At 37.6% G+C, this 27318-nt stretch overlaps 2 protein-coding genes across 5 annotated transcripts in view; one reads left to right on the top strand and one right to left on the bottom strand.

Annotated features, from left to right (window-relative positions):
* Positions 1-6996, top strand: part of LOC104998453 (ribosome biogenesis protein NSA2 homolog) — an 8126-nt gene extending 1130 nt beyond the window's left edge. Inside the window, exons 4-8 of the mRNA XM_010853607.1 lie at positions 1952-2139; positions 2232-2382; positions 3666-3845; positions 5196-5388; positions 6744-6996. Of these exons, the coding sequence (XP_010851909.1) occupies positions 1952-2139; positions 2232-2382; positions 3666-3845; positions 5196-5388; positions 6744-6811 (780 nt within the window). The 3' untranslated portion in view covers positions 6812-6996. The remainder of the gene's footprint in view (positions 1-1951; positions 2140-2231; positions 2383-3665; positions 3846-5195; positions 5389-6743) is intronic.
* A 962-nt stretch (positions 6997-7958) lies between these two features.
* Positions 7959-27318, bottom strand: part of FAM169A (family with sequence similarity 169, member A) — a 65837-nt gene continuing 46477 nt past the window's right edge. For all 4 annotated transcript variants that reach the window (XM_010853527.1, XM_010853526.1, XM_010853528.1 and 1 more), the window contains exons 8-13: positions 26037-26149; positions 22790-22829; positions 22142-22292; positions 17182-17338; positions 14121-14324; positions 7959-12184 (exon numbers count right to left, since the gene is read on the bottom strand). In XM_010853527.1, the coding sequence (XP_010851829.1) occupies positions 11636-12184; positions 14121-14324; positions 17182-17338; positions 22142-22292; positions 22790-22829; positions 26037-26149 (1214 nt within the window). In that variant the 3' untranslated portion in view covers positions 7959-11635. The remainder of the gene's footprint in view (positions 12185-14120; positions 14325-17181; positions 17339-22141; positions 22293-22789; positions 22830-26036; positions 26150-27318) is intronic.

Below are 27318 nucleotides of genomic sequence, written 5' to 3'. Positions count from 1 at the left end.
CTCGGGAGCTCGGGACCTAGGGCGTCGGAGGTGGCGAGGCCTGGGGTCCCATGGGCGCCTGGGCTGGCGGTGAGGGAGGATAGGCGGAAGTAAGGTGCTGCTGAGGGAATGAGGGCGGACTCCGTGGGGTGCGCTCTTGCTCAGTCGTGTCCGACTCTTTGCGACCCCGTGGACTGCAGCACGCTAGGCTTTCCTGTCCTTCACCAACTCCCGGAGCTTGGTCAAACTCCTTTCCCTTGAGTCGGCGATGCCATCCAACCGTCTCGTCCTCTGTCGCTCTCTTCTCCTGCCTTCAGTTTGTCTCAGCATCAGGATCTTTTCTAATGAGTCAGTTTTTCGCATCAGGTGGCCAAAGTATTGGAGTTTCAGCTTCAGCATCAGTCCTTCCAATGATTATTCAGGAGTGATCTCCTTTAGGATGGACTGGTTGGATCTCCTTGTTGTCCAAGAGACTCTCAAGAGTCTTCTCCAACACCACAGTTCAAAAGCATTAATTCTTCGGCGCTTAGCCTTCTTTATGGTCCAACTTTCACATCCATAGTCTGGAGTCAAAATAACCTCACTTTTGGTCGATGGAGTGGATTATTTGCCTGAGCACAGGCTTTTGGAGTCAGACAGGTTTCACTCTGCTGAATTCCTGACTTCACTTAAAGTTGTGTGGCCATCAGTTCCAGATCCTAGTGATAACTGTACACTAGTCTTTAATCCCACATCAGTCCTCATCTCAGCTGAGGAAACTGAAGGTATGCCCTGCTGAGGGCCAAGCAGCTGGACGTACAGCCCAGATCTGACTGCCAGATCTTTTGTCTTTCTACTACGTGCCTAATCTGTGTTTCTGTGCGAGGTGGCAAATCCACATACCCTTTTCACGGTTGCTGCCAAGTTTATGTGATAGCAATTGAAAACACCACACAATACAAAGTAACTTGTTGATTGTTACACTTAGAATTATTTTCCGTGTTGTTGGAGTTGGCCTCACACCATTGTTTTATTTTTGTAATCTTAAAATACAAATAGACTGGGTCCGTACGTTTATAAATAAAACTGGCATATAAAATAAAACAGGCGCTTAAGAAGCAGAAGAGGACCCCATACATTGCTAATGAAACGAAAAATAGTACAGCCGCCTTGAAAACAGTTTGGCATATGTCAGAACAAAGACGTCTGGGTACACGTTTATTCAATGAAAACTGGAAACAAGCTAAATATTCGTCAACTGGTAAATGAGTAAACAAACGGTGGTAAAAATAAAATGACTACTTGTCGAATTGAAGTATGGATTCATGCAGCAATGTAGGGGAATCTCAAAAGCCTTATGCTAAGTGAAAGAAGCTGGATGCAAAGGGTTGCATTCTGCAGATTCCATTTACTTTCATTCTGGGAAAGGCAAAACTAGAACAACAGATGCCAGGTTGGAGGTGGAAAAAGATGATTTACTTCAAAGCGACACACAGCTTTCTGGGGTGTTGGAAATAATTCTTATTTTGACTGTGGTTACAGAGCTGTATAGCTTGTGAAAACTTACAACTCTAAACCTACATGTACATATCTTTATATGTGTGTAAATTATTCTTTAATAAAACTGGATAAATTTTAATTTTTTAAATAAGTATGAATGATGATTATATTGAAAACCCAGATATGGATGTTCAGAAAGAGCGATTCTAGAATCAGATCGTCTCTTTTGTGGTCCAGTGGATTTTGGACAGTTCTCTTCAATGAACTTTCACTGAGTTTATTACAGAAGTAAATCCTGACACCTCGTATCATCCAGGATTAAAATTTATTTAACTTACATCACATGATTAGGCTTAATAGTGCAAGAGTTATTTAATCAAGTGAGCAGTGGATGATATACAATGATCTATACTTCATATGCTGCTCACAAGAAAGTATTTTAGAATAATTCTGTCAGTTTTGTTTTTTTTTAACACTTCTTGCATTGTTATAGCCACAAAATGAATATATTGAGTTACACCGTAAGCGCTATGGATATCGTTTGGATTACCATGAGAAAAAGAGAAAGAAGGAAGGTCGAGAGGCTCATGAACGTTCAAAGAAGGCAAAAAAGATGATTGGTCTGAAAGCTAAGCTCTACCATAAACAGCGCCATGCTGAGAAAATACAAATGAAAAAGACGTAAGTACCATTTATTTGTTGTACCAAGTTAAATGTCTTTTGAGTATTAGTTGTTAAAACTGATAATCTTGAGTCTTTCTCATTCTTGGTAGTATTAAGATGCATGAAAAGAGAAACACCAAACAGAAGAATGATGAAAAGACTCCACAAGGAGCAGTACCTGCATATCTACTGGACCGAGAGGGACAGTCTCGAGCTAAAGTACTTTCCAATATGATTAAACAGAAACGAAAAGAGAAAGCGGTAAGCATTAAAAAACTGGTCTTTATTTTTGTTGTTGTTGTTCAGGAGAATTACTTAAATTCATATTTGAGGTTCTTAGTTTCTTCAGTTAAATGGAAAAATAAAGTCCAACTGTTACCATTATTTAGATGTTGAAGTCTTTCATATAAAATGTTTTAGTAATAAAAAAGGTTTGTTTTCTTACCATGAGAACATTCAGCAGGATTTAATTTTTTTTTTTAAGAATGTCATGCATCTTTAGTTTTTAAAAATTATTTAAGGTAATTCCCTGCCGATCCAGTGGTTAGGACTCTGCACTTCCCCTGCAAGGGGCACAAGTTCAGTCCCTGGTCAGGGAACTAAGATCCCGCACATCATGGGCAGAAAAAAGAAATTATTTAAAACAGCTTCTTATACTTGACAGCTCCTAATGTTGTGGTGTTATAGAGAGGGATACAACTACTTCTTGTTTTTGTTGCTTTGCAGTGCCAAAACTGGTTAAAAAGTAGAGTAGTGGAAAGCATCCTAAGTGATTTGACTCAGATAAAAATTCAGAAATTAAAAAGAAAAAAAAAAAAAACTTCTGGCTTGTCTTTAGTGTCAGATTCGGCTAAATTTTGCTAAAAGCCGAGGGAAAGACATAGATACTATTTTTAAACACCTGTGGATAGAGTGACAAATGTAGGTAGCAGCAGAATATGCAGTATCTGTATTTAAAGAACTGACAGTCTCCAGATTTGATCTGTAAAATCTTACTGCTTTTTTTGGTATGTATCAAAATTGGAACCATAGAACTTCACCAAATTTTAGAGACTATCTACTTAACCTCTCTTCATTTTACAGATGAGACTGGAGTCCAGGAGTTTTGTGAATCAGTTTTCACAGGCACTTATTTATGAAATGCTATAGGGTTTGTCCTTCATAAATAGGCCCAGAATTCTTTCTGCTGCCTTGCGCTGCTTCCATTCCCCCGCCCCCGACAGAATCTACATTCTAAGGAGGTACAAAATATGGAGTGATGATTTTGTCTTACTAATAATATTATCTAAAAATCCATTCAGGGTAGAAATAGGGAGATGAGAGATGGAGACAGTCTTCCAGTTTTACAGTATAAACTATTTAGCAGTAAACTTAACTAGTGCCAATTAACTTTAGGCTTCTTGAGGACACAGTGTAGATCTCTAGAAAAATATCGTTGCTTAAGCAAAAAAAGTGAATCTACAACTTTGTACAACTAAAAAATACTGGACGTTTTATTCTCATTCTCTTTTACTAATATAAATTTTAATTGTGATCTGTTTTAGGGAAAATGGGAGGTCCCTCTGCCTAAAGTTCGTGCCCAGGGAGAAACAGAAGTATTAAAAGTTATTCGAACAGGAAAGAGAAAGAAGAAAGCCTGGAAGAGGATGGTTACTAAAGTCTGTTTTGTTGGAGATGGCTTTACTCGAAAACCACCTAAATATGAAAGATTCATTAGGCCAATGGTAAGACCCTGTTAAGAGTGCAGTGGCTTAAAGATCGGTTCCTATGGTAAACCAGATAATTTCCTAAAATTCCTAAAACTGGTATAACAAAAAAAACATATTGAAAGATGTTTTTAAGCTGATGATAGGTATTGTTTAGCACTTTCCCACTACTGTCAAGAATCTTTGGCTTCGTAGGATATTTGAAATGAAAAAGAATTCTCATTACAAAGGTTGTCAGTGAATCTGGACTTGTAAACATGACAGAGACTTCCCTGAAGTTCCAGTGGTTAAGACTTAGTGCTTGCAATGCAGGGGACACAGGTTTGATTCCTGTTTGGGGAACTGAAATCCCACAAGCTACATGGTGTGGGAAAAAAAAAAAAATTAGAATCTTCATTACCACACAGTCATTTTACTCATTCATCAAATGATCTACTATATGCCCGACACTTGTCTTTGAGAATAGTTAGAAAATTGGAGGATTGTTTTTTCAAGAGTCAATTCCAGTTTAGTAAGAGAAGTATCAGTGCCTTTGAAAGTATTTACTTAATATGTAGTCATTGACAAAAGAGAGTATTAAAATGGGCCTTCAGTTTCTGTTGACAGCAGTAATGGCCAAACTCAATCTCCTTCTCTCCTCCCCTAATATATTTTTGCAGAATGCCTTTAAACAGAACGAATTTATCTCCCAACTAGACACCAGCCTGCTTAGAAAAACAAAGAATCAGAGGGGAAAGTTGGCAGTATTACTCTAGCTCTCAACCTGAAATCATTTTCAATGAAATAAAATGTTGCCTAACAGCCGGCTTGTATAAAGTTCTATTGGAACATAGCCATGCCCATTTATTTACATATTGTCTACAGCTCTAGGTGACTCTGGTCTCTGTCTTCTCTGGGCTGTCTGCTGACCAGTATTAACCATCAATGCAGAGAGCTGACAGTCTTTTTCACCAAGGAAGGTGGCTGAGGTATCCTCACACTATTTAGCCTGGGAACAAGTTATTTAACCTGCTGGTCCTTGTTTTATCTTTTTTAAGTAGCGGGAGTTGTTAAGGCTGTCGTGCTGAAATGCAGTCTGTGAGCTCTGGCACAGTGCCTGGCATGTCTCAGGCCCTCAGGAAGTATACACAGCTGGACAGCTGTTCCATGGTGAAAACTTTTTAGGAGTATGTGTTTGAGTTTTTCCTCACATATTTTTCTGTAACTATCAGATAAGTTGTCTATAGAATTAATTATATTTTCTCTGATGCCTTAAGATGAGATAATATTCAATCCTTTTTGGAGTGGGGTGGGGAGACAATTGGAAAAGATAAGCAAAAAGAATCAATATTCATCATTAACATCTTTAACTTGTGTTTGGCTTACTAGGGATTACGTTTCAAGAAGGCTCATGTAACACATCCTGAACTGAAAGCCACCTTTTGCTTGCCAATACTTGGTGTAAAGAAGAATCCCTCATCCCCACTATATACAACTTTGGGCGTTATTACCAAAGGAACCGTCATTGAGGTGAACGTGAGCGAGTTGGGCCTTGTAACACAAGGAGGCAAAGTCATCTGGGGTAAGTCCAATTTGAATATGGGGTTCTTGGTGTTATAATCCTAAAATAGACATTTTTAAGTTGACATGAAATATGCAGCAGATTTTAGTGCAGTTAAACTTGATGTGAATAATACTTAGAAAATGTGAATGTTCTTAATTTACTGGTTTCGGTTACATAAACTACATTGCTAGATATTTTTGGTTGCTTTTTGTTTAAAAAGGTATTATTAGAAAAGATGGTAAGTTACAATTGAAAAATACTGGAAGAAAATAAACTAACCACAAACGGGAAGGGAGGCATACATCAAATATATAGCTACACTACTTAAGTGACAATTACAAATTAAAATATGTCATATGTAACAATTTTAAATTCTTTTTTTCTTCATTTTCTTAGTTTTCTGCTTTCAGTACCCAGGTATTTCTAAACTTTAATGTTCTTTGAAAGGGAAGAATACAGTGTATAGCTTATTGATTCAATCTTCATGAGTCATTGGCATATACTTCATGTTGACTAGAATTTAAAGTGAGTTAATAAAACTAAGCATTTTTTGGCTACTGGTTAGCCACAGTATTATGCTGAGAAGGTATTTTTATTTAGTTCTTTTTCAATAGTTTTTACCCAAAATTAACATTGAAGTTTTAACAAATGCTTTTTTTGGCATCTGAAGGTGATCATACTTTTCCCTCTGAAATATTTATGGAATTAAACTGATGTATTAATAGTCTTCCTAGTAATAAACCATAATGTATTTCTAGAATGTACCTTCCTTGGTCATGATGCATTGTTCTTTTAATATTCAAATGATTCAGGTTTTTAAAGTTTAATTTAGGGTTATCTTTTCTGTGATTTTAAGTAAGATACTTTTATTTTCTATGTTATCTTAGTTGGGTTTTTGTGTCTGTATAATGCTAGGTCAAAGGAAAGAACCAAGATAGTTTACTTTTTCTGTGGTTTAGAGAAATTTTTTTGAACACTAAAAGGTTCACTTCTCCTGCAGGTTTTCTAATGGATTTGCAAAAGTGCATTATTTCCTACCTTGCTCCTGGTACAGACCAGGTGCCAGTAACCTGCAGCCTGCAGGGCTGCCGCTGGTATTGGAATACAAAACCAAAATAGGTTGTTAAGTTGATTTGAAACTTAGTTAATAATATTTGATACTTTTTCCAGTAAGAATTGTGTGGAAAAGCAGTGCTCAGGTCAACCCACAAAGGCATGTTAAGTGATTTCATTTTATAAAATCTCATGTAATACCACAGTTGTTCACTTTTTTTCTTTCTTAAAAGTGATGATTGTAAATATTTTAAGCGAAGATCGTATGTATTCTTTTTTATTAGCTAACATTCCTCACTGTTCTGTTTTGTTTCTCTTAGGAAAATATGCCCAGGTTACCAATAATCCTGAAAATGATGGATGCATAAATGCAGTCTTACTGGTTTGACAGCAGTTACATGCAAATAACTCCTTATAATTACTGAAGACTACACACCAATTGGGAAACCGTTACTCTGATATTTCTGAATACTACCAACCAACCTTACATGTTGTCTTCAGTCAAAGAAAACTATTTATTCTACTGTTTTAAAAAAGAAAAAAGCCAACATTAAAATGATCTAGTTTTACAAACTGGTCTTTTGCATCTGTTTAGTGTTTAAATGTTCATAAAAATCAATTGATTAAAAAATATTATAGAAATATCTTACTTCAATAGTATTTGCATTAATGAGTGGTACTATGCAGTGCAGACCTGTCATTTAAAAAAAGGAAAAGCCAGTATAGCTGAAAATACCTTTTATCATAAAGGTTAGTGCACATTTAAATGTGAAGAATAGGCCAAGCAACTTTGTCATGTCTAAGACCTTACCTTAGGTCTTCTCCTCACTGTAGATTATTAATCCAAAGACATGCAGCATTAACACATTTTAATGAAAATACTTTAAAAGTGTACGAGAGATGGCACATTACACTATAAAGTTCAAAAGAATGATAGTAAGTCAGAGAATTAGTATCTTAAACATTTTTCCCTTCCCATTCATCATATATAATACCGTATACTTGGAACTATATTTTCTACTCAAGACGCATAAAAAAAATAAACCAAAATGTTTATACTTTTAGCATTGTCTATATTCTAAACTTAGGGTCAGTTCAATTCAGTTCAGTCGCTCAGTCGTGTCTGAGTTGGTGTCCATCACCAACTCCTGGAGTTCACTCAAACTCAACGTCCATCGAGTCGGTGATGCCATCCAGCCATCTCATCCTCTGTCGTCCCCTTTTCTTCCTGCCCCCAATCGCTCCCAGCATCAGTCTTTTCCAATGAGTCAACTCTTCGCATGAGGTGGCCAAAGTACTAGAGTTTCTTAGGGTAGCATATTTATATTTTTAGAATGGTAAAAATTAAGTAATTCCAGATAAAATAGTTTTTAAAAGACTGCACTAATGCCCTTAAAAGGAAATAAATATATTTGCAGTTACTTAGATAATATTAAGAAGGTCATGTTTTAGTCAAAAGCACATCTGTGATCTGAGTATGTTTGTGACTGAGCTTTAGTGTGTTTATATATTGTATTAATTTATAATCACATTAATTTTTTTCAATTCTGTTTATTTTTTTTAAAGTCTGTCTTGAAAGTACAACCATTGTGATTAATTGTGGCTTTAACAAAATCAGTGTAAACAAATCCAGTATCTAAACACATCTTCACCAATGAAATTAGGGAAAAGGGAAGGTATTTCAAAACATAGACAATCACAAAATATAGGTTTAATTACTACTGTTAAAATTGGAAAAAAAAAAAAAAAACCAAGAAAACAAACATAAGTACTTGAGTAAGTCTTGCTATTCCAAAGAATGTAACATCTTTCCTAAGTTCTATAAGCAGTAGGTAGAAGTTCTGGAACACACAAACACTTAGGAAAAGAAAGGCTAGTTCCTTGGGAATGACTATCCAGTATGATACAATTACTTCAGGATAACATAAGAGGAACCTACCTTACAATCAGATTTTAACAAATGATTTTGCCACTAATAGAAATGGGGAATGAGTGAATGACAAGTTTTGCAGGGTGAAACAAAATAGACTAAAGGTAAGCACTGGATACAGAGCTGAGGTTTGCTTATTTTTCACAACCAAAAATAAGCAAGTTAACGATCTTGTACAAATAAAGCTTGATACTAAGTATGTGAAGAGAAGCATAAACATTACTAACTAGCCACACCCATGGAAGGCTGGGTTAACACCTTAAACACAGTACCGCCACTAGTGGGCAAACAAGGCAGAATGTCTAAAATACTGTTACACAGATGAGTCATGTTAGTATAAATTCTTTATTTACATTAAGATCTGTCTCAGTTTGCTGGTGTGACCAAACCTTAGAAGGTAATCCCTAAGGGTAAAGCAGAATGTAAGAGCAGATATTCAGGTACCAGATAAAACGCTCAACTTGATGCAATCATAAACCTTCAAAATATTTTTCTAAAGTCACTGAAACCATTTTAGGTGGTGTTCTGGTGGTCAGTTAAAAGTGAACCATTAATCACTAGTAGTTTTTATCCTTGCCATAATTCTCTGCACTGAGTGGAAACACCATGAATATAGACACATTTTAAGTAGTAGAAGATTGACATTCTGTCATGCTATTTTTGATTTTATAAAAAAATCATAATAGACCCTCTCTCTCAAAAGTTGTAGAGGAACTTTATAATAAATTCTTAAATATATTTCTGTGATGTCTAGCAATAAACTTGAAAGTAGGACTAAAATGTTGCTAATAACTGTCTGCTTTATATTACACAAGGAAATATATATGTATTTACACAAACTGCAGTGAACTCCCTTCTCCACACATAAGACTTCTAAACAGAAAAAAGCAGTTCACAAAGAACTCTAAGAATGTGACTGGACACTCAACTACCTGGTTGAAATCAGATTTCAGTCCTCTGTAATTCTGTTTTTCTAATGCCTTTTGCAAAAACTACAAGTAATCTGATTAAGTTTTATTTAGAGTCCTAACTGAGGATAAATTTTGTTATAAATTCTACACTTACTCACTGAGCATAGAACTCATTGTTACTGAACATGAAAGTTAGGTTTTCTCCCTGTGAGTTAGATTTTTTCCATGTGACTTAACTTTTTTCCCTCTGCTATCTATAAACTCCAAAATACCATTTTCTGTCAGAGATAATATGTGACAGAATTTTTCTTGTGTGAACAAAAATTCTGAAACTTGATTAAAATGCGCTTATGGTTTAAGAATAAACCAAACAAGTTTAAGTATAAATTTATACAGCGAATCCTTAGTGATCACATATGAATATCCATTTCTTTTCTGTAAACTCAGCAACTATATTCACACATCAAAAGATGTCAGTGAGCTCAGTCTTAAACTACATCTTGTTAAAGAAAACTATTTTAAAGAACAATGAAGAATCCAAGTTAAAAAAAGGTAAATGTTAGGTTTTTAAATCTGTTTTAAGAAATTAAAAATGGAAAGGTTTAAGAATTTACTGAATCTATTTCCCTAACTGTGGTATTAACAAAAATTTCTCACAAAATGTATAAAATAGCATAAACATTCAATACGTACACTAGCATTCGTCACTTATTCTTTCACTTGACTAGCATTTGTTAAGAAAACAAATGGCCAAAGTGCTTAATTTTCATTTAGAATGGAATAATCTGGGTTAACTCTGACCATAATATTAAAGAAAATGGAGGGGACACAGTACTCAAATTTTTACATGAATAAGGAGGGTTTGCTATTTTGCCTACTGAAGATTTTACCTCAACTTTAACTCTTCCTAAAATGCCAACAGCCCAAAATAAAATTTAGTATCACCTGACTATAGACTGAATAAACCTTCAACATCAATACTTGACACCTCAAATAATGACACAAAACCATAACACTTTTCATGTAAGGACCAAGCAGTTTTAAAAACAATCTAAATGGTCTCAAAGCATTCTCAAACTTGAATGAAAATTTGAGCACACGTAATACTTTCAAAGAATAGGACTGTTTTAAGATTCTCTTTGGATTTGAATGACCATTTTGTTCACTTTTAAATAAATTACTATACAAAGTAAACAACTGAGGGTGTGTTTTTAAATTTTTTGTTTTTGGTTTTCCCAGGCAAAGGCCTTTGCTATGGCAACACAATGTACACACAGGCTAGCCACTAACTTCTCTGCACAGAACAAATCAAGGGTGAGCAAGCTCACAGGGACTAGACTCTTGCAACTACGGCTCTCAGGGCCACTCACTCCTGCCATCTAGGCCTACGACTGGGGCGCAGTTCTAAACTTACCAAAAATGGAAGCCAAGGGCACAAGCTGGTAGGCAGGCAGAGAGATCTTTGGACAGGAGTCACTCCGTCAGTTAGGGAAGTGGACAAAAGCTGAGGGGAATATAAACAAGATTCTAGAATAAAGGCAGTGTCAGGATTAAGGAGAACCCTTTAGGAAGGGTTCTCATACTTCTGAAGTATACATGTTAATTGGGTGAGAACAAAAATACAACCCCCAGCTTCAAAAGAAATTTTAAATAATTATGCTAGTGCCTACACACTAGAGTTAAATCCGGAGCAGTACTGTTAATATCAGATGTTATCAAGAGTGAAGTGGAAACAGATTATGTTTGTATTTCTCCACAGACAAGTCAAAGGAAGAAACTGCACCTACAATCAAGAACTAAGGGTCAAAAATACCACCTTCGAAAACCTCTGACCGTAAATTGCTGAATTTGTGCTCTCATTTGAAGTTACTTTGACCCTAATTTACTGATCTTTTTGTTTAAGCATGCCTAGTTTTAAAAAATGGTGATTAGTTTTGAAATTTAAGATAAAACTTCTAGAACCTTCACCAAGATTACTATTAAAACCCTTAGTATAAAAGATGTCTGTGATCCTTACAATTGATGGAAGCCCTACTACTTCCATAGTTTTTAAATTTCTATTTTCTGAAATAATAATGGTCAGATATCTCCAACTGCTAAAGAAAATATAGTATGATCTGGTTTCCCCAAATTGAAACATGGTTAATAGAAATTAAAAAAAAATTGTATTTACACAAAAATAGCCTGAAAAATTAAAAAGAATAGTGAATCCTAGGATCTACTGGGGAGGGAAAAGCAGCATCATAAATAAGTTCAACTTGAAAATTTGGAATTTTTGTCCTGTGCCCCATGCTATTTATTAATCGCCGTATTTTAAAAACAACAATTTTATTACAAAGAAGAGGTTTTATCATCTGCATTTCTTCCTCATTCAGGTCAGCTTGGCTTTCTTCTTTGCGGGTCCTTTATGCCCTTTGGCCTTTCTTCTCAAATTCCGCCTGTCAACCACAGGCACTTCCACTTCTATCTCCTCGGAGCTGCTGTCCACAGTCTTTTCTGTTGATTGTGTCAACTGATCCAGTTGCTCAGAAGATGCTTCAGACTGCTCCTCTGACAGGTTCTTCTGTCCTGCATTCTGTGAAAACGGCACATCTTCAAGTTCAACCTCTATCAGAGAGCTCTGAGGCAGAGCTGCAGATGATTCCTGGGGCTCGGCAACCCCCTCCTCACCCTGGTCTTCCAATGAGGCAGTAGTGTTGGGTGACACATTTTCAGGGATCGATTCCTCAGAAAATTCAGCAATCACAGAGTTTGGAAAAGCGCTGTCGGACCGGTCTTCATTTGGGATAGTAGCCACATTGTCTGAACTCCCAAAATGTGCTTTCTTTCTTGAAACTAGAGGCAGCTTCTCTTCGGTGTGCCCCTTGTCATCAGACGGACCTTCATCTAGCAACGTTTCTGAGTCAGTTGCATGTGAAGTCTAAAAACAAAAAATCCAGTGAACAACTTTTGTAATAAAGTTCTTACAAAAATTATTCTCAGGCACTAATATGCAACGACCCTGAACCACATTTTAAAGAATTCAGGACTCACTACTTTTGTCAATCATGTGCACATATTCTCTGAATATAGCTCAATTTCTTAAAAACTGTATTACATGATAATTTGGATTCATTAAGTGCTTGCTTTAAAGATACAATTAAAGTAATGATTTTACCTCAAAAAGTATTTAAGGCTCTTAAACTTTCCATCAAGATTCTTCAAAACCATGAATCAACTCAAAAGTGTTTAGTTTCTTGATGTTACTGAAGCCAGAACCAAGAATCCTGGGACTTGACACTGTGCTACCCCACTGGGTTTGACTATTAGCTGATGGATGGGGTTTCCCAGGCGGTGCTAGCCATAAAGAACCCACCAGCCTGTGCAGGAGATGTAAGAGATGCGGGTTCGATCCCTGCGTCAGGAAGATCTCCTGGAAGAGGGCTGGCAATGCACTCCAATATGCTTGCCTGGAGAATCCCACGATCAGAGGAGCCCAATGGGCTACGGTCCACAGGGTCTCAAAGAGTCGGACACAACTGAATGGACTTAGCAGGCAGGAAGGCAGTGAAAATTCTACTCAGGTAATTACATGAGACACCAATAAAACAATGCTATATAAGAGTTTTTTAGACTTGAATATTCAAAACTAGAAATTAAATGTCCTTTCAGATGTCACATACGCACACAAGTATTACTCAGCCATAAAAAAGGAATGAAATCTTGTCATTTGCAACAACATGGATGGATCTACACGGTACTATGCCAAGTGAAATAAGTCAAAGAAAAAACCCATATGATCTCATTTATATGTGGAATCTAAAAAACGAAACAAAATGAAAACAGACTCAGATTAAGACAGCAAATGGGCGGTTGCCAGAGGGTAGGGAGTGAGGGGACTGAAACAGGTAAAGGGGATTAAGAGGTACAAACTTCCAGTTACAAACTAAACCACAGGGATGGAATATACAGCGTAAGGAATATGTCAATAATACTGTAATAATTTTGTATGGGGACAGATAGTTAATAGACTTACACTTTACATTTAGGTGATCATGTTATATGCAAAATCAAATCACTATGTAGTACACATGAAATCAATGCTGTACATCAACTATATTTCAATAAAAATATTTCTTTAAAATATCATATCAACTTTTCCCCACTAATCAATCCAATTAAAACAAATGAAATGACTGTACCCGTTATAGACCAGCAATAGGTAATTCAAATATTTGCATGCATGCCTGCTAAGTCACTTCGGTTGTGTCTGACTCTTTGTGACCCTATGTACTGTAGATCCACCAGGCTCCTCTGTCCATGGGATTCTCCAGGCAAGAACCCAAAGTGGGGTGCCATTCCCGTCTCTAGGGCAACTTCCAGACCCAGGGACTGGGAAAGAGGCACCCAGGTCTCTCATGTCTCCTGCACTGGCAGGTGGTTCTTTACCACTAGCGCCACCTGGTGAATAGTATTTAGGTGTGTTAGTTAGTCGTGTCTGACTCTATGACCCCATGGGCTGTAGCCCTCCAGGCTCCTCTGTTCATGGAATTCTCCAGGCAAGAATACTGGAGTGGGTTGCCATTTCCTTTTTCAAGTATTTAGGTAAATAACGCTTTATCCATTTTTCCAAGCATTTCCTAAATTTACAAAGTAAAACTCATTTTGTTACCATAAGTCAGATATGAATGAAGTTACAAAGATTTGAATTTATACTACTGATCGCATCTGCTCAAAATATCCAATGTAGTATAATTTATTTTTCCTAAAGGACTGTACACGCTAAAATAGAGGAAAATATATATCCTACGCTGCCCCAGCCGAGTCACCAAGGCTGGACACTGTAACTACAAAAAGTTAGGTTATTTTTCTATTACCTTATCCTGTGCAACACCCTCAAGGGGTTGTGAAGAGTCTACCACCAGTGGAGCAAGATTCGGAGAGTCTTCACTGGAATTAAAAGACTGCAATTTTAATTCTTCATCTAAAACTTCACTAGTAGAGTCCTCCTCTTCTGTTATGAGTGAAGTCTTAAGAGTATCATCTATTATCTCACCATTCATAGGCTCTAATGCAGATTCCTACACAATTGAGCAAAAAAGAAGGACAAAATTACAGATTAACTTACTTGTCATGCAACGTGGGTCCATTCTCAATACCTCCCTATCATTCACTAGGACTCAAGATACAGTCTACTACATTACTGGGCATAGGTTAAGGAACAGCAGAGTCAGGAAGAGAACAGAACCCCTAAGCAGCCCATTTCCCTCTGTGTTCATGGAGAATGATGCAGTGAAGAGACCCTACCTCCTCCTCCCTCTTCCTCCTTACAGGGCAGTCACAGGAAGAACCTTTTCGGTAAAAAGTTATCAGAGAAAATCTAAATTTGGTGCTGGCTCTTTACAGAACATCAGCTGTTCAGTAGTTGGAATCTTTGGGGTCTGAGGAAGTCACAGTTCAGCATGCCTGGGAAGGAAGCACTATCAGATTTGTGGCAGGCTGAGTTTGGGTAAAGCTTCTTGCTGGGAGAAGAGAGTCCCCAACCTCAGTGAGCTCACTGTACAGTTAATAAAGGGTTGTCTCTAAACAATCCTGCCCCTTAAATCACATTAAAATATGGAAAAGTGATTTGATAACACAAGGTCTCCAATTTCTGAAACTCTTCCTCTGATGTTTAATCAATTTACAAGACTTCCATTCATGTCTAATATTTCTAATTAATACTAGTGACATTATAATAATTAGAAATCATTTTACATTTAAAAATTAGAATACTGATACACTCGAATTTTTAAACATAGACTTGGCTGGATTGTATAGAATCCCTGATATCATATAATGAATATTTTCCTAAGGGATATTTAAATCAGAGACTTAGAAAACTTAATCTGGGGAATTCCCTGGTGGTCCAGTGGCTGAGAATCAGTGCTCCCAATGCAGGAGCCCAGGTTTGATCAGGGGTCAGGGAATCAGATCCCACATGCCTCAACTAAAGGTCCCACATGCCACAACTAAGACCTGGTACAGCCAAATTAATTAATTAATTTAAAAAACCACATAGATTAAAAAAAAAAAAGAAAAATTAATCTGGCCAGAGTATAAAGAATAAACTGCACACAGAAGGTAATTAAAATAAAACTCACAAAAGGACCAACTAGGGTAGAAGAAATGTTAAAAAGATGAAAACGAGAAAGATACAGTAAAAGATTTTGTAAAAAAAATTGAATTTTGGTGAGTAACTACAAGAGAGAAACAAAAGAAAAAAACTCATGTCCTTCAAGTTCTAGGTTTGGGAATAGAATGAAAAATAGGAAACAGGAAAAGCAGAGTGAGTACACTGTACAGTGAGCTCACTGAGGTTGGGGCCTCTCTTTTCCCAGCAAGAAGCTTTACCCAAACTCAGCCTGCCACAAATCTGATAGTGCTTCCTTCCCAGGCATGCTTCTCAGTAGAGAAGCGATAGGCAAGAACAGAGATTAAATTTAAGATGATAAAAGACATCTGTCTAAACAGAAATACTCAGAAGGCAGGTAATATTATGAGATCATAGTCTGGATCAATATTCAAAGTCTAGAGTTACTGGTCACCCCCACAGAGACAATCATTCTGTCTAAAGACTAGATGCATTTCCAAAAAAAAAAAAATGAACAAAAGGGCAGAAGGTCAAGAACTGAGTCTTCTAGAATGCCCACAAAGACAGGGGAAAAAGGAAAAAAACCAACAGGCAACAGAACAGTCAAAAACCAAATGCATGAAACCAAACCAAACTCCAGAAAGAGGTTACCTAGAAAGCAGAACCCAGTAGTGCTATAAAGCCAGGGGATCAGAAAGCCTAGAGGGAGAGAGAGTGGACAGCCTCAGCAAGGGCAGCCACTGGAGAGCAGTGAGAGCGTCACTGGTAAGCCACTACAGGAGGCGCTCACAGGTACTGCTGTGCAGAGTCGGCTCACGTGCAGTATGTACAGTGTAATCTTAAGTTTTTAATAAAGGAAAAAACCACACAAAGATACATTCCCATAATCATCTAGAAGCAGATAAATTTTGTTTTTAAAACATGTATTTCCCCAATTTAAATCAGTAATGCAGTTTCACTTTCTTAGCTCCTGGTTGGACTTGACAAACAGGTAAAATGTTTTTAAAGAAACTTAAGCATGTCTGAAAGAAAAAATAAGGAATCTGTAAAACACTAAAGATATTAAAGAAAAAGAAGAGAAGGACGGGAACTAGAGAAGATGAAAAAAGAAAAATAATTGAGGAGCTGCAGAAATCAAGCCAGAGAAAGAGATTTTTTACTCAGTCAAAAAGTTATTTTCTTACTTGTTTTCTAGTAATTAAACAAAAAAAGAATTTAGTTATTTTTTAGGAATTTGTAAATCAACTGTAAGTAAAAATACATTATTTTTTCTAAACAACTAATTCTATCCTTATATCCAAAATCAGGTGGATTTAGGGCTTGTTGGACCTAAAGGCACTCTAATTGGTTTTCTAAGGTAGGCTTTGAACAGTCACATCATTTGTGTCACTTCTTAAAGTTTATGTTTAATTCTACAAATTGATTTAAATTTTAAACACACTGAGAGGACATTATTATCTAAACATCTTCTACTTTACCTCTGTAATATGTCAAGCTTTATAAATTCAGTTAGAAATATAAAATACTTATAACTTTATCCTTCACTACCTGACTTTGCTTTAGACATATGTGCTTTTTAACATTACAATTTCTACTAAGAGTCTTTATGCTTTTCCAACAATATGCGACTAAGTTAAAAGTTACCTCCATTCATTTTATTAAATAAATAAATCTCAGGAATCCAAAAAGGAGGGGATATATGTATACATATAGCTGACTCACTTTACTGTACAGCAAAATAACACAACATTGTAAAGCAACTATATTCCAATAAAAATTCATTTTAAAAAAAGTGAATCACTCACCTTTTCACCTTCTTGCTTTTCCAGGCCTGGCTGGGTTTCTGGTGCTGGTTGAACATCTTTATCACTACTTTCATCCTCAAATTCAATCACACTCTGTTCGGGTTCTTCTTCCAAGAATTCTTCTGAGCTCTCTGAGGTGCGTGCAGTAGACTCCAATCTAGGAAACCAAGGAAAAACATTTTCACTTATTTTATTAAAGACGATCAGGCGCCACAGGTTACACTCATACAAAATGGCAAACTTTAATTAATTAATGACTTTATTGGAGTACAGCTGACGGACAATGTTGTGTTAGTTTCTGCTATACAGGAAAGTGCATCAGTTATGCATATACATATATGCAGTCTTCAGATGGCAAACCTAACTGGTAAATGTTGCATGTGTTCTGACCACTGACTGGCCATTACCCATCTCTCTCCCTCTTTTTGGGTCTCCCTATTCCTTAAGACACAACAATATTGAAATTAGGCCAGTTAATAACCCTGAAATGGCTCTAAATGTTCAAATGAAAGAAAGAGTCACATATTTCTTACTTTAAATCAAAACCTTGCCAGAAGTGACTAAATTTATAAAGGCACATTGAAAGCTGAGACAGGCAGAAAGCTAAGTCTCTTGTGCCGAATAGCCAAGCTGTGAATGCAAACCAAAAGTTCTTGGGAAAAAAAAAATCAACAGTGCTACTCCAAGTGAACACGCCAATGATAAGAAAGCAAAACAACCTTATTGCTGATCTAGAGAAAAAGGTATAGTGGTCTGGACAGAAGATCAAACCAATCTCAACATTCCCTTAGCCAACGCCTAATCCAGAACAAGGCCCTAAATCTATTCATTTCCACGAAGGCTGAGAGAGGTAAGGATGCTGCAGAAAATAAGCATGAAGCTAGTAGAGAGGCTGGTTCATGAGATTGAAGGAAAGACATTATCTCCATGATAGTGCCAGGTAAAGCAACCAGCGCTGATACAGAAGCTCTATCAAGTGAGCTAGAAGATCTAGAGCTAAGATAACGAATGAAAGTGGCTACAGTAAACAACAGACTTTCCAACGCAGACAAAAAGAGCATGTCATCTAAGACTTTCAGAGCAAGAAGAGAATAGTCAATACCTGGCTTTAAGTTTCCAAGGACAGGCTGACTCCTGTTAGGCACTCGTGCAGTTGACACCAATGCTCATTTACCATTCTGAAAACCCTAGGGCCCTTAAGAATTATCTCCTCTGCCTGTCCTCTGTAAAGGGAACAGCACAGCTTGGGTGACAGCACAGCTGCTGACAACATCGTTTACTGAGTATCTTAAGGCTACTGTTAAGACCTACTACTCCGGGGGAAAAAAAGTTCCTTCTAAAATATGACTGCTCATTGACAATGTAACTGGTCACCCAAGAGCTCTGATAGAGATGCATAATGAGGTTCATGTTATTTTCATGTCTGCTAACAGAACATCCATTCTGCAGTCCACAGATCAAGGAATCACTTCAATTCTAAAGCCTTATTACTTAAGAATTACAGTTCATAAGGCTACAGCTGTCAAAGATACAGATTCCTCTTATTAATCTGGGCAAAGTCAACTGAAAACCCTCTGGGAAGGATTCACCATTCTAGATGCCACTATGAACACTTATGATTCATGGGCAGAGGTCAAAATATCAACATTACAAAGAGGTCAAAATATCAACATTACAAGGAGTTTGGAAGAAGCTGATTCCAACTATCATGGATGACTGTGAGAGGTTCAAGACTTCAGTGATGGAAGTCACTGCAGATGTGGTAGAAACAGCAAGAGAACTAAAAGGAGGAGAGCCTAAAAATATGATTGTACTGCTGCAATCTCAGGTTAAAACTGTAATGGATGAGGAGCTGCTTAATGTAGATGAGCAAAGAAAGTGATTCCATCTCGAGATGGAATCCACTCGTGAAGACGCCATGAAGATCGGTGAAATAACAAAGGATTTAGACTATGACATAAACTTAGTTGAGGAAGCTGCATCAGGGTTTGAGAGGACGGACTCCAATTTTGCAAGAATTTCTACTGTGGGTAAAATGCTATCAAGCAGCCTTGCATGTTCCAGAGAAATCATTAGTGAAAGGAAGAAGTCAGCCAATCTACATGGCAAAGTTCATGGCTGTCTAACTAAAGAAAGGGCCAAGGTCACCCCAACCTTCAGCAACCACCTCCCTGGTCAGTCAGCAGCCATCAACACTGAGGCAAGACTCTACACCAGCAAAAAGATTATGACTCATTAAAGGCTCAGACGATGGTTACCATTTTTTTTTTTTACCAATAAAGTATTTTTAAATTAATGAATATACTTTTTCCTTAAAGACATATACTATAGTACAGTGTAAACATAACTTTTATGTGCACTGGAAAACTCAAAAAATGTCGTGACCTGCCTTATTGTGATGGTTGCTTTATTGTGGTACGGTGGAACTGAATCTACATCTCTGGAGTACGCCTATATATAATACCCCTTTCATTCTCAAAAATACCATTTGGGGCAATAAATGATATGGCTTAGTTCTACTTCTGAAATGCCTTTCAAACAAATCCACAACTTTCTATTCCCATTCTCATCTTCCTTCTTCAAGCCCTATTCTCTCTGGACACTATAACTTCTTCCCAACTCATGTTGAAACTAGCAGTACATACATTCTTTAGTAAGGTTTAAAGAGCTATGTTTCTTTCTTTCTATCTATACCTGTGACAGTCCAGCTCTGAAAATTCTGATATACCCCTATGGATTGCAGAATAAAGCACATATCCTCTCAAAGTCTAACATGACCAGACCTTTATATTTTTCCTTTCACTAGATGCTGAGGCTGAAACTTGAATACTTTGGCCACCTGATGCAAAGGACTGACTCACTGGAAAAGATCTTGGTGCTGGGAAAGATTGAAGGCAGCAAGAGAAGGTGACGACAGAGGATGAGATGGTTGGATGGCATCACTGACTCAATGGACATGAGTTTGAGCACCGGGAGTTGGTGATGGACAGGGAAGCCCGGTGTGCTGCAGTCGATGGGGTCGCAAAGAGTCGGACACGACTGAGCTGAACTGACTCAGCAACTGAACTGACTGTGATGCTACCATTTACCTATGTATCAGTTTTCCTTACCAACACCCCTCCCAGTTTGGTGCCTTTGCTCACATTATTCCTGCAGTCTAGAACTGCATGGTACAATACGGTAGCCACAGGACACTTGCGATTATTTATAATACAGTAATTAAAACTAAGTGAAATAAAACACTCAGCTCCTCAGTTGCTCTAGCCACACTTCAGTGCTCAGTGACACGCACACTGAGTAGAGGCTGCCGTGCTGGGCAGGGAGACACAGAACACGCCCACCGTGCCAGAAGTTCTCTGAACAGCCCTGGTGTAGAGCGAGGTTCGGCAAACTTTTCTTTTAGGTTTCGTGGGACACATGGTCTCTGAACACTCACTCACTCCACCACTGTAAAGCAAAAGCAACCACAGCAAGCACGTAAACTCGTACAGAGCTGTGGTGCAGGAACGTTTAACTCACGAGAGGTGGTGGGCCAGACTGGCCTGTAGACCACAGTGTGTGAACCTTCGAGCTAGAAAACTCTTCTTTCCCAAATATGCTTGTTGAGTTCCTACTCATCCCTGAAGCCCTGGCCCAAATGTCAAATTTCTCCACCCCCTCCATTAGAGTCAATCACGCTCTCCTTTGTATCCACAGCACTTTCACTTCTATTATTGTATTACAATCCACCTTGCAGCTCTCTCAACCTGTGTCACAGGTACAGACACGTGTATTAGAGACTACTGCTGCAGTCCATGGGGTCGCTAAGAGTCGGACACGACTGAGGGACTCCACTTTCACTTTTCACTTTCATGCATTGGAGAAGGAAATGGCAACCCACTCCAGTGTTCTTGCCTGGAGAATCCCAGGGACAGGAGAGCCTGGTGGGCTGCCGTCTATGGGGTCGCACAAAGTCAGACATGACTGAAGCGACTTAGCAGCAGCAGTAGCAGCAGACAAGGGTAAAGATGACATATTGTTCTTCATAGATTAAGCATTTAGTCTCATTGCTACTATTTTATGAAAAGCTAAAGAAAAATTCCACAACAGTTCTGTGATGTGTAATTTAAAATGTGCTATTACATTCCCTTCTAAAAAGGGTATTATATCAAAATGTTACTCAGTGGGAAAAAAACATAATTATCTAAACTCTTATTACTCTTTTCACAAATAAATTTTTCTTTAAAATGGCAGATTTTTCATTAAAATATAACATTTACATAATTATCCAAATTTAAAATTATATACACAATTAAATTAGCATAGCTACAGAATACTTTACCTGAGAATAATTTTATAGCCAAGATGGCAAAGCTATGAATGGTTGACTCAAGAACAGTTAGTAAGACTATCAGAGCAAAAGCTTAATTTAACTATAATATTCAAAATCTTGCTTTCTTTAAATAGGAAAATAAGGTTTTGATCCAAGGGTTCTGTTGATTCAGCAGACTATTAAGTTTCTGGAGGAGCTGATGATTTCATTTATGGCAATTACTAATTTATGTTATTTTCTATAATCTAGTAAGATAAGTCCAGATAAGTCCATTATAAAGTAAAATTGAGGGTTTCTTAAATTGACTAAACTTCAGGATTACTAAAAACCACAGCTACTGTCAATTTCAAAGCTGACAATAAACGGCTCATTTGAGATACTTTAATCACTAGAAGATTCTTCTGGATTTTCACACAAGAGACTAAAACATCAGTTTATTCTACTCTCTTACTAGCAACTTCTCCCTATAATACTGTCAATGTGACACTTTTTAAGTGTAATCAATAATCTTGTTGAAGAACTCAAATACAAACTTCGACAACAAGGTCATTTACTACACAAATAATATAAAAAATGCCACCTTAAAAACTAAATACTATGAAAATAAGAGGACACAAAATAATGACAGTAAGATAAACAATGCTTTACTTGTTCACTGAAGCTGTGGGAGAAGTCTGAGGAGTCTTTTCATCTTCCCCTTGAGAACTACTAAACTCGGAATCCTGAAACCGCTTTCCAATCTTTGGCCGCTTTAGATGGCTACTTCGAGTACGAGTGGAAACAGGTGTTTTATCATGACCTGAAAAAAAAATAGCAAGCCCATAGTTAATTGACTGTGTAGTCAAAGAATTACCCATTAATTATACACAGAAATGCAAGAACTAAGCCAGTTTAACTATATCACCACAATTTCACACTTCTTATCACATCAGGCTAGGAAATCATGTCAGTGACATATTTTAAATTATGAAATAATCTTAAAGTCAGTATTCATTCCTCACATATCTGTGTTACCTTGAGCTCTGCAAAGTATCTGTGCATTTTCACTTAGATTCTCTTCCAATAATCTTGAGAAATAAACAAGGCAGACATTATGGTCCCTATTTTACAGGTAAGGGAATGAAAAAAAAGAGGTACGATAGCTTATCTGTTCACACAGCAGAATCAGTGGTGCCAGAACCCTGACCTAGATATTAGAGGTGTGTAAGTCTTTATACTAAGGGACACACACACACACACACACTTAATTCTAACACTCTCAAACACTTCAACTAATAGACCAGCTGAATTTCTTACCTTCAGAAGTACTTGCAAAGGCATCTTTTAGAGAATCAATCTAAAACAGAGATACATATCAAAACCAAAAGTTTTAGACCCTTTTTCCTTCCTATGCATCTACTTCAGTTTCAAAGAAAACCTCTTAAAGACTTTTTCAAATAGCACCTTTTGTATTCATCACCCATCAGTTAAGAAGACTCACTTAAGAAGCAAAAAAGGCCATCTTACAGCTTCAGTTTATTATGAGCCTAAGCACTTGTGAAACCCCCTAATATGCAAGACTGATATACACTGGGGTTTCCAAGTGTTCTGTCTGCAGCTCCCTTCTCAGTCCAAATCCTCCTGGGTAATCGTATCTACCACCTTTACTTTAACATCTCCTTGCTGATGAATCCAAATATGCAACTTAATTTCCCCAACTTCTTTCCTGATTTTCAAAGCTCTATTTCTAATGAAATCTCTCTCCAGTGAATTCTCCAACCCAATTTCCTATCCAATCTGTCCCAAACTAAACTCTCATATTTAATCAGTATTATTCTCTATCTTGGTTATTGGCAATAACAATTTAGTATGCTATTCCAATCAAAGACCTGTGGGGCAGTAACGACTTCTTGTCCTTCGTTCAACCAACCACAAGCCTGTCCATTAGGACACTGAAAAATCTCTCAAAACTGCCCCCTCTTTGGTATTACCAATGCTGCAATTTGGGCATTTATCATCCTTAACATGAAGGTGTACACCTTAAATATGTATAATTTTTGTTGATTATACCTCAATAAAGCTAAAATATAATATAGTTAAAATAAACAAAATCACTTCCCCATGTGGTTACTAATAAAGAGTTTAATAGAAATATTTTCCTTGATTAAAATATTACAGTAATATGAAGAATTTCTAAAATGAAAGAAAATCTAATTTATATCGCCAACCTTTACAGTACAGTGAAATTTTAATGTTCTCATTAAAATGACACAAATTATTTGGCTTAATATTAAAGTAAATCATTGCTCTCACTAAATGTATGAAACAAATAGATTTTTCTACTTTCCCTCATTTTATGATATCTGATCAATAATAAAGTAATTTGAATATAAATGAGGAATTTGGAATGCAACATAATACAACGGCTTATTCTGAAGCCTGAAATTCCAAAGGTAGGAAAAAAAAACTGAACTCCTTATATATATTGTATTATTCATATTATCCTTAAAAATGTTTTCAAAATTTTTTCTCAAATAGTCATCACTCATGCTAATTAAGACAGAAGAAGAGAGGCACAAATAATTCCCCAAAGCACTGGTCGTTGAAATGCATGTGCATTTACACAGACATATTCAACACTCACTAAAAATATATTCAGATACCCACATACAAAATAATTATGACTACATTAAAACCTTCCCTGGTGGCTCAGCTGGTAAAGAATCCACCTGCAATGCAGGAAGACCCAGGTTCGATCTTTGGGTCAGGAAGATCCCCTGGAGAAAGGAATAGCAACCCACTCCAGTATTCTTGCCTGGAGAATCCCATGGACAGAGGAGCCTGGCAGGCTACAGATATGGGGTTGCAAGAGTCGGACATGAGTGAGTGACTAACCAATGTAATAATAATGTAAAAGCTACCACAACAAAATGCTGTAAAAAATAAACCTCTAGGATCCCACCAACGAACCGGTATTTTAAGTAATATCAAGTAGGTTTCAGAGAAGTACCTGGTAAGTCCTCTGGAATTCAGTAAGGGGAACTGCCCTCTACTTTCAGGTTACCTAGTATTTGCAAAGTGCACTACATTCCACAGTGACTTAACAGATATAGCCTCAAACTTCCCCCAAATAACTTCACAACATTTGACCTATTTCACTTCAAGAAATTTATCTGTGCAAGGAAATAATTACATTTGCACAAAGATGCATGTATAACTGTGTTCATGGTTGGGCCATTTATAAAAAACAAGTATAATATGTTAAGGAAATAAATGCTAGTATTTATATAGAATAGCGTGCTGCTGCTGCTAAGTCGCTTCAGTCGTGTCCGACTCTGTGCGACCCCACAATCGGCAGCCCACCAGGCTCCCCTGTCCCTGGGATTCTCCAGGCAAGAACACTGGAGTGGGTTGCCATTTCCTTCTCCAATGCATGAAAGTGAAGTCGCTCAGTCATGTCCGACCCTCAGCGACCCCATGGACTGCAACCTAACAGGCTCCTCCGTCCATGGGATTTTCTAGGCAAGAGTACTGGAGTGGGGCGCCAATAGTGTGCTACCTAACAACAATGATTTAATACAGTAATGACAGGGTTCTCTGGTGACTCAGTGGTAAAGAATCTGCCTGCCAGCGGAGGAGAAATGGGTTTGATTCCTGGTCCAGGAAGATCCCACATGCCACAGAGCGACTAAGCCCATGCTTCACAACTACTGACCCTGTGCTCTAGAACGCGGAAGCCACAACTACCGAGCCCACATGCTGCAACCGCTGAAGCCTGTGCGCCCTGGAGCCCCGGCTCTGCAACCAGAGAAGCCAGCGCAAAAAGAAGCCCTCGAGCTGCAGCAAAGAGCAGCTCCCACTCGCTGCAACTGCAGAACAGCCCACCCAGCAACGAAGACCAGCACAGCCATAAATAAATAAATGAAATTAAAAAAAAAAAAAAGTAATGACACAGAAAACGCTTACAATATTATGTCAATGGAGAAAAGCGGTTAGAAGCATGTATGAAAGTGAATGAAAGTCGCTCAGTCATGTCCGACTCTTTGTGACCCCATAGACTATACACACAATGGAATACTCCAGGCCAGAATACTGGAGTGGTAGCTGTTCCCTTCTCCAGGGGATCTTCCCAACCCAGGGATCAAACATAGCTCTCCCACATTGCAGGCGGATTCTTTACCAGCTTGTGGCTGATAAAGCCACCTTGTGGCTCACAAGGAAGCCCAGTTAGAAGCATAAAAGAATAAAAACAGAAATGAAACATACACACATACATGTTTCATAATATGTATTAAGTACATATACAAAAATGTTAGTTGCTAGATCTAGGGTAACAGAATTATAGATTTTTATTTTCTTCTGTACTACTTCGTGTATTCCAAATTATTTTTCAAAGAAAATTAAATCTTAGAAACCAATTAACAAAAAAGGCCAAGTAACACAGTAGAAGTTACCTAAGTCTGCTGAATGAACAATAACATTTATAAAGTTAAGTAGTAGCTGAACTTCTTTTTTAGAAAAAGCACACTTGGTATTTCCTGTGGTAAACACACATTGTACCTACAGTTAGCTGCATCTCACTAGACTGACTGTCTTCAGCTCTTGTTTCATATTCTGGAACAGAGGCAAGACTGTATTCTCCAGATGTAGATCTTTTAGCTTCATTTTGAGAAATTGCTGTGTGAAAAAGAATTTTTAAAATTTTAACCCAGTTAGTATTTGGTTTTAATTGTCACATTCTTTGTACGGATTTTTACAAAAGCCCTAAACAAGGGTATTAATATTCAGATGTGGGATATCCCTTCACCAATATCTTACAATGAAACCTTAAAAGAGTTTTAAATAGTTTATCTGTTATTTAGCAACTTTAAAGAGAGATGCATAAGACTGAGTACTACCTTTGATCCCCTGATGCCTATTCTGTGCTGAATAACCTGTGTTCATTTCTTACCCACCAATTTCTACTGGACTACTGAGCTATATTCTATTGGGTTACTCTAGGTCTTCTTACTAATAATGACATAAATGTTTAAATATAACACAAATTCCAACTTTAGAAAAGAAGGTCTATTACTAGAGAGATCACATTACAACACATTGGACTATTCTGGACTATAAGACCATCATTCAGTTCAGTTGCTCAGTCGTGTCCGACTCTTTGCGACCCCATGAATCCCAGCACACCAGGCCTCCCTGTCCATCACCAACTCCCGGAGTTCACTGAGACTCACGTCCATCAAGTCAGTGATGCCATCTCATCCAGGATGTCATCTCATCCTCTGTCGTCCCCTTCTCCTCCTGCCCTCAATCCCTCCCAGCATCAAGGTCTTTTCCAACAAGTCAACTCTTCACATGAGGTGGCCAAACTATTGGAGTTTCAGCCTCAGCATCAGTCCTTCCAATGAACACCCAAGTGGTCTCCTTTAGGATGGACTGGTTGGACCTCCTTGCAATCCAAGGGACTCTCAAGAGTCTTCTGCACTCAGCTTTCTTCACAGTCCAACTCTCACATCCATACGTGACCACTGGAAAAACCATAGCCTTGACTAGACGGATCTTTGTTGGCAAAGTAATGTCTCTGCTTTTCAATATGCTATCTAGGTTGGTCATAACTTTCCTTCCAAGGAGTAAGCATCTTTTAATTTCATGGCTGCAATCACCATCTGTAGTGATTCTGGAGCCCACAAAAATAAAGTCTGACACTGTTTCCCCATCTATTTCCTATGAAGTGATGGGACCAGATGCCATGATGTTAGTCTTCTGAATGTTGAGCTTTAAGCCAACTTTTTCACTCTCCTCTTTCACCTTCATCAAGAGGCTTTTTAGTTCCTCTTCACTTTCTGCCA

This window comes from Bison bison, unplaced genomic scaffold, assembly GCF_000754665.1.
Source record: "Bison bison bison isolate TAMUID 2011002044 unplaced genomic scaffold, Bison_UMD1.0 scf7180017864329, whole genome shotgun sequence".
Lineage (NCBI taxonomy): Eukaryota > Metazoa > Chordata > Mammalia > Artiodactyla > Bovidae > Bison > Bison bison.
Note: the sequence above shows the minus strand (reverse complement) of the source record. Positions and strands in the feature narration are given on the sequence as shown.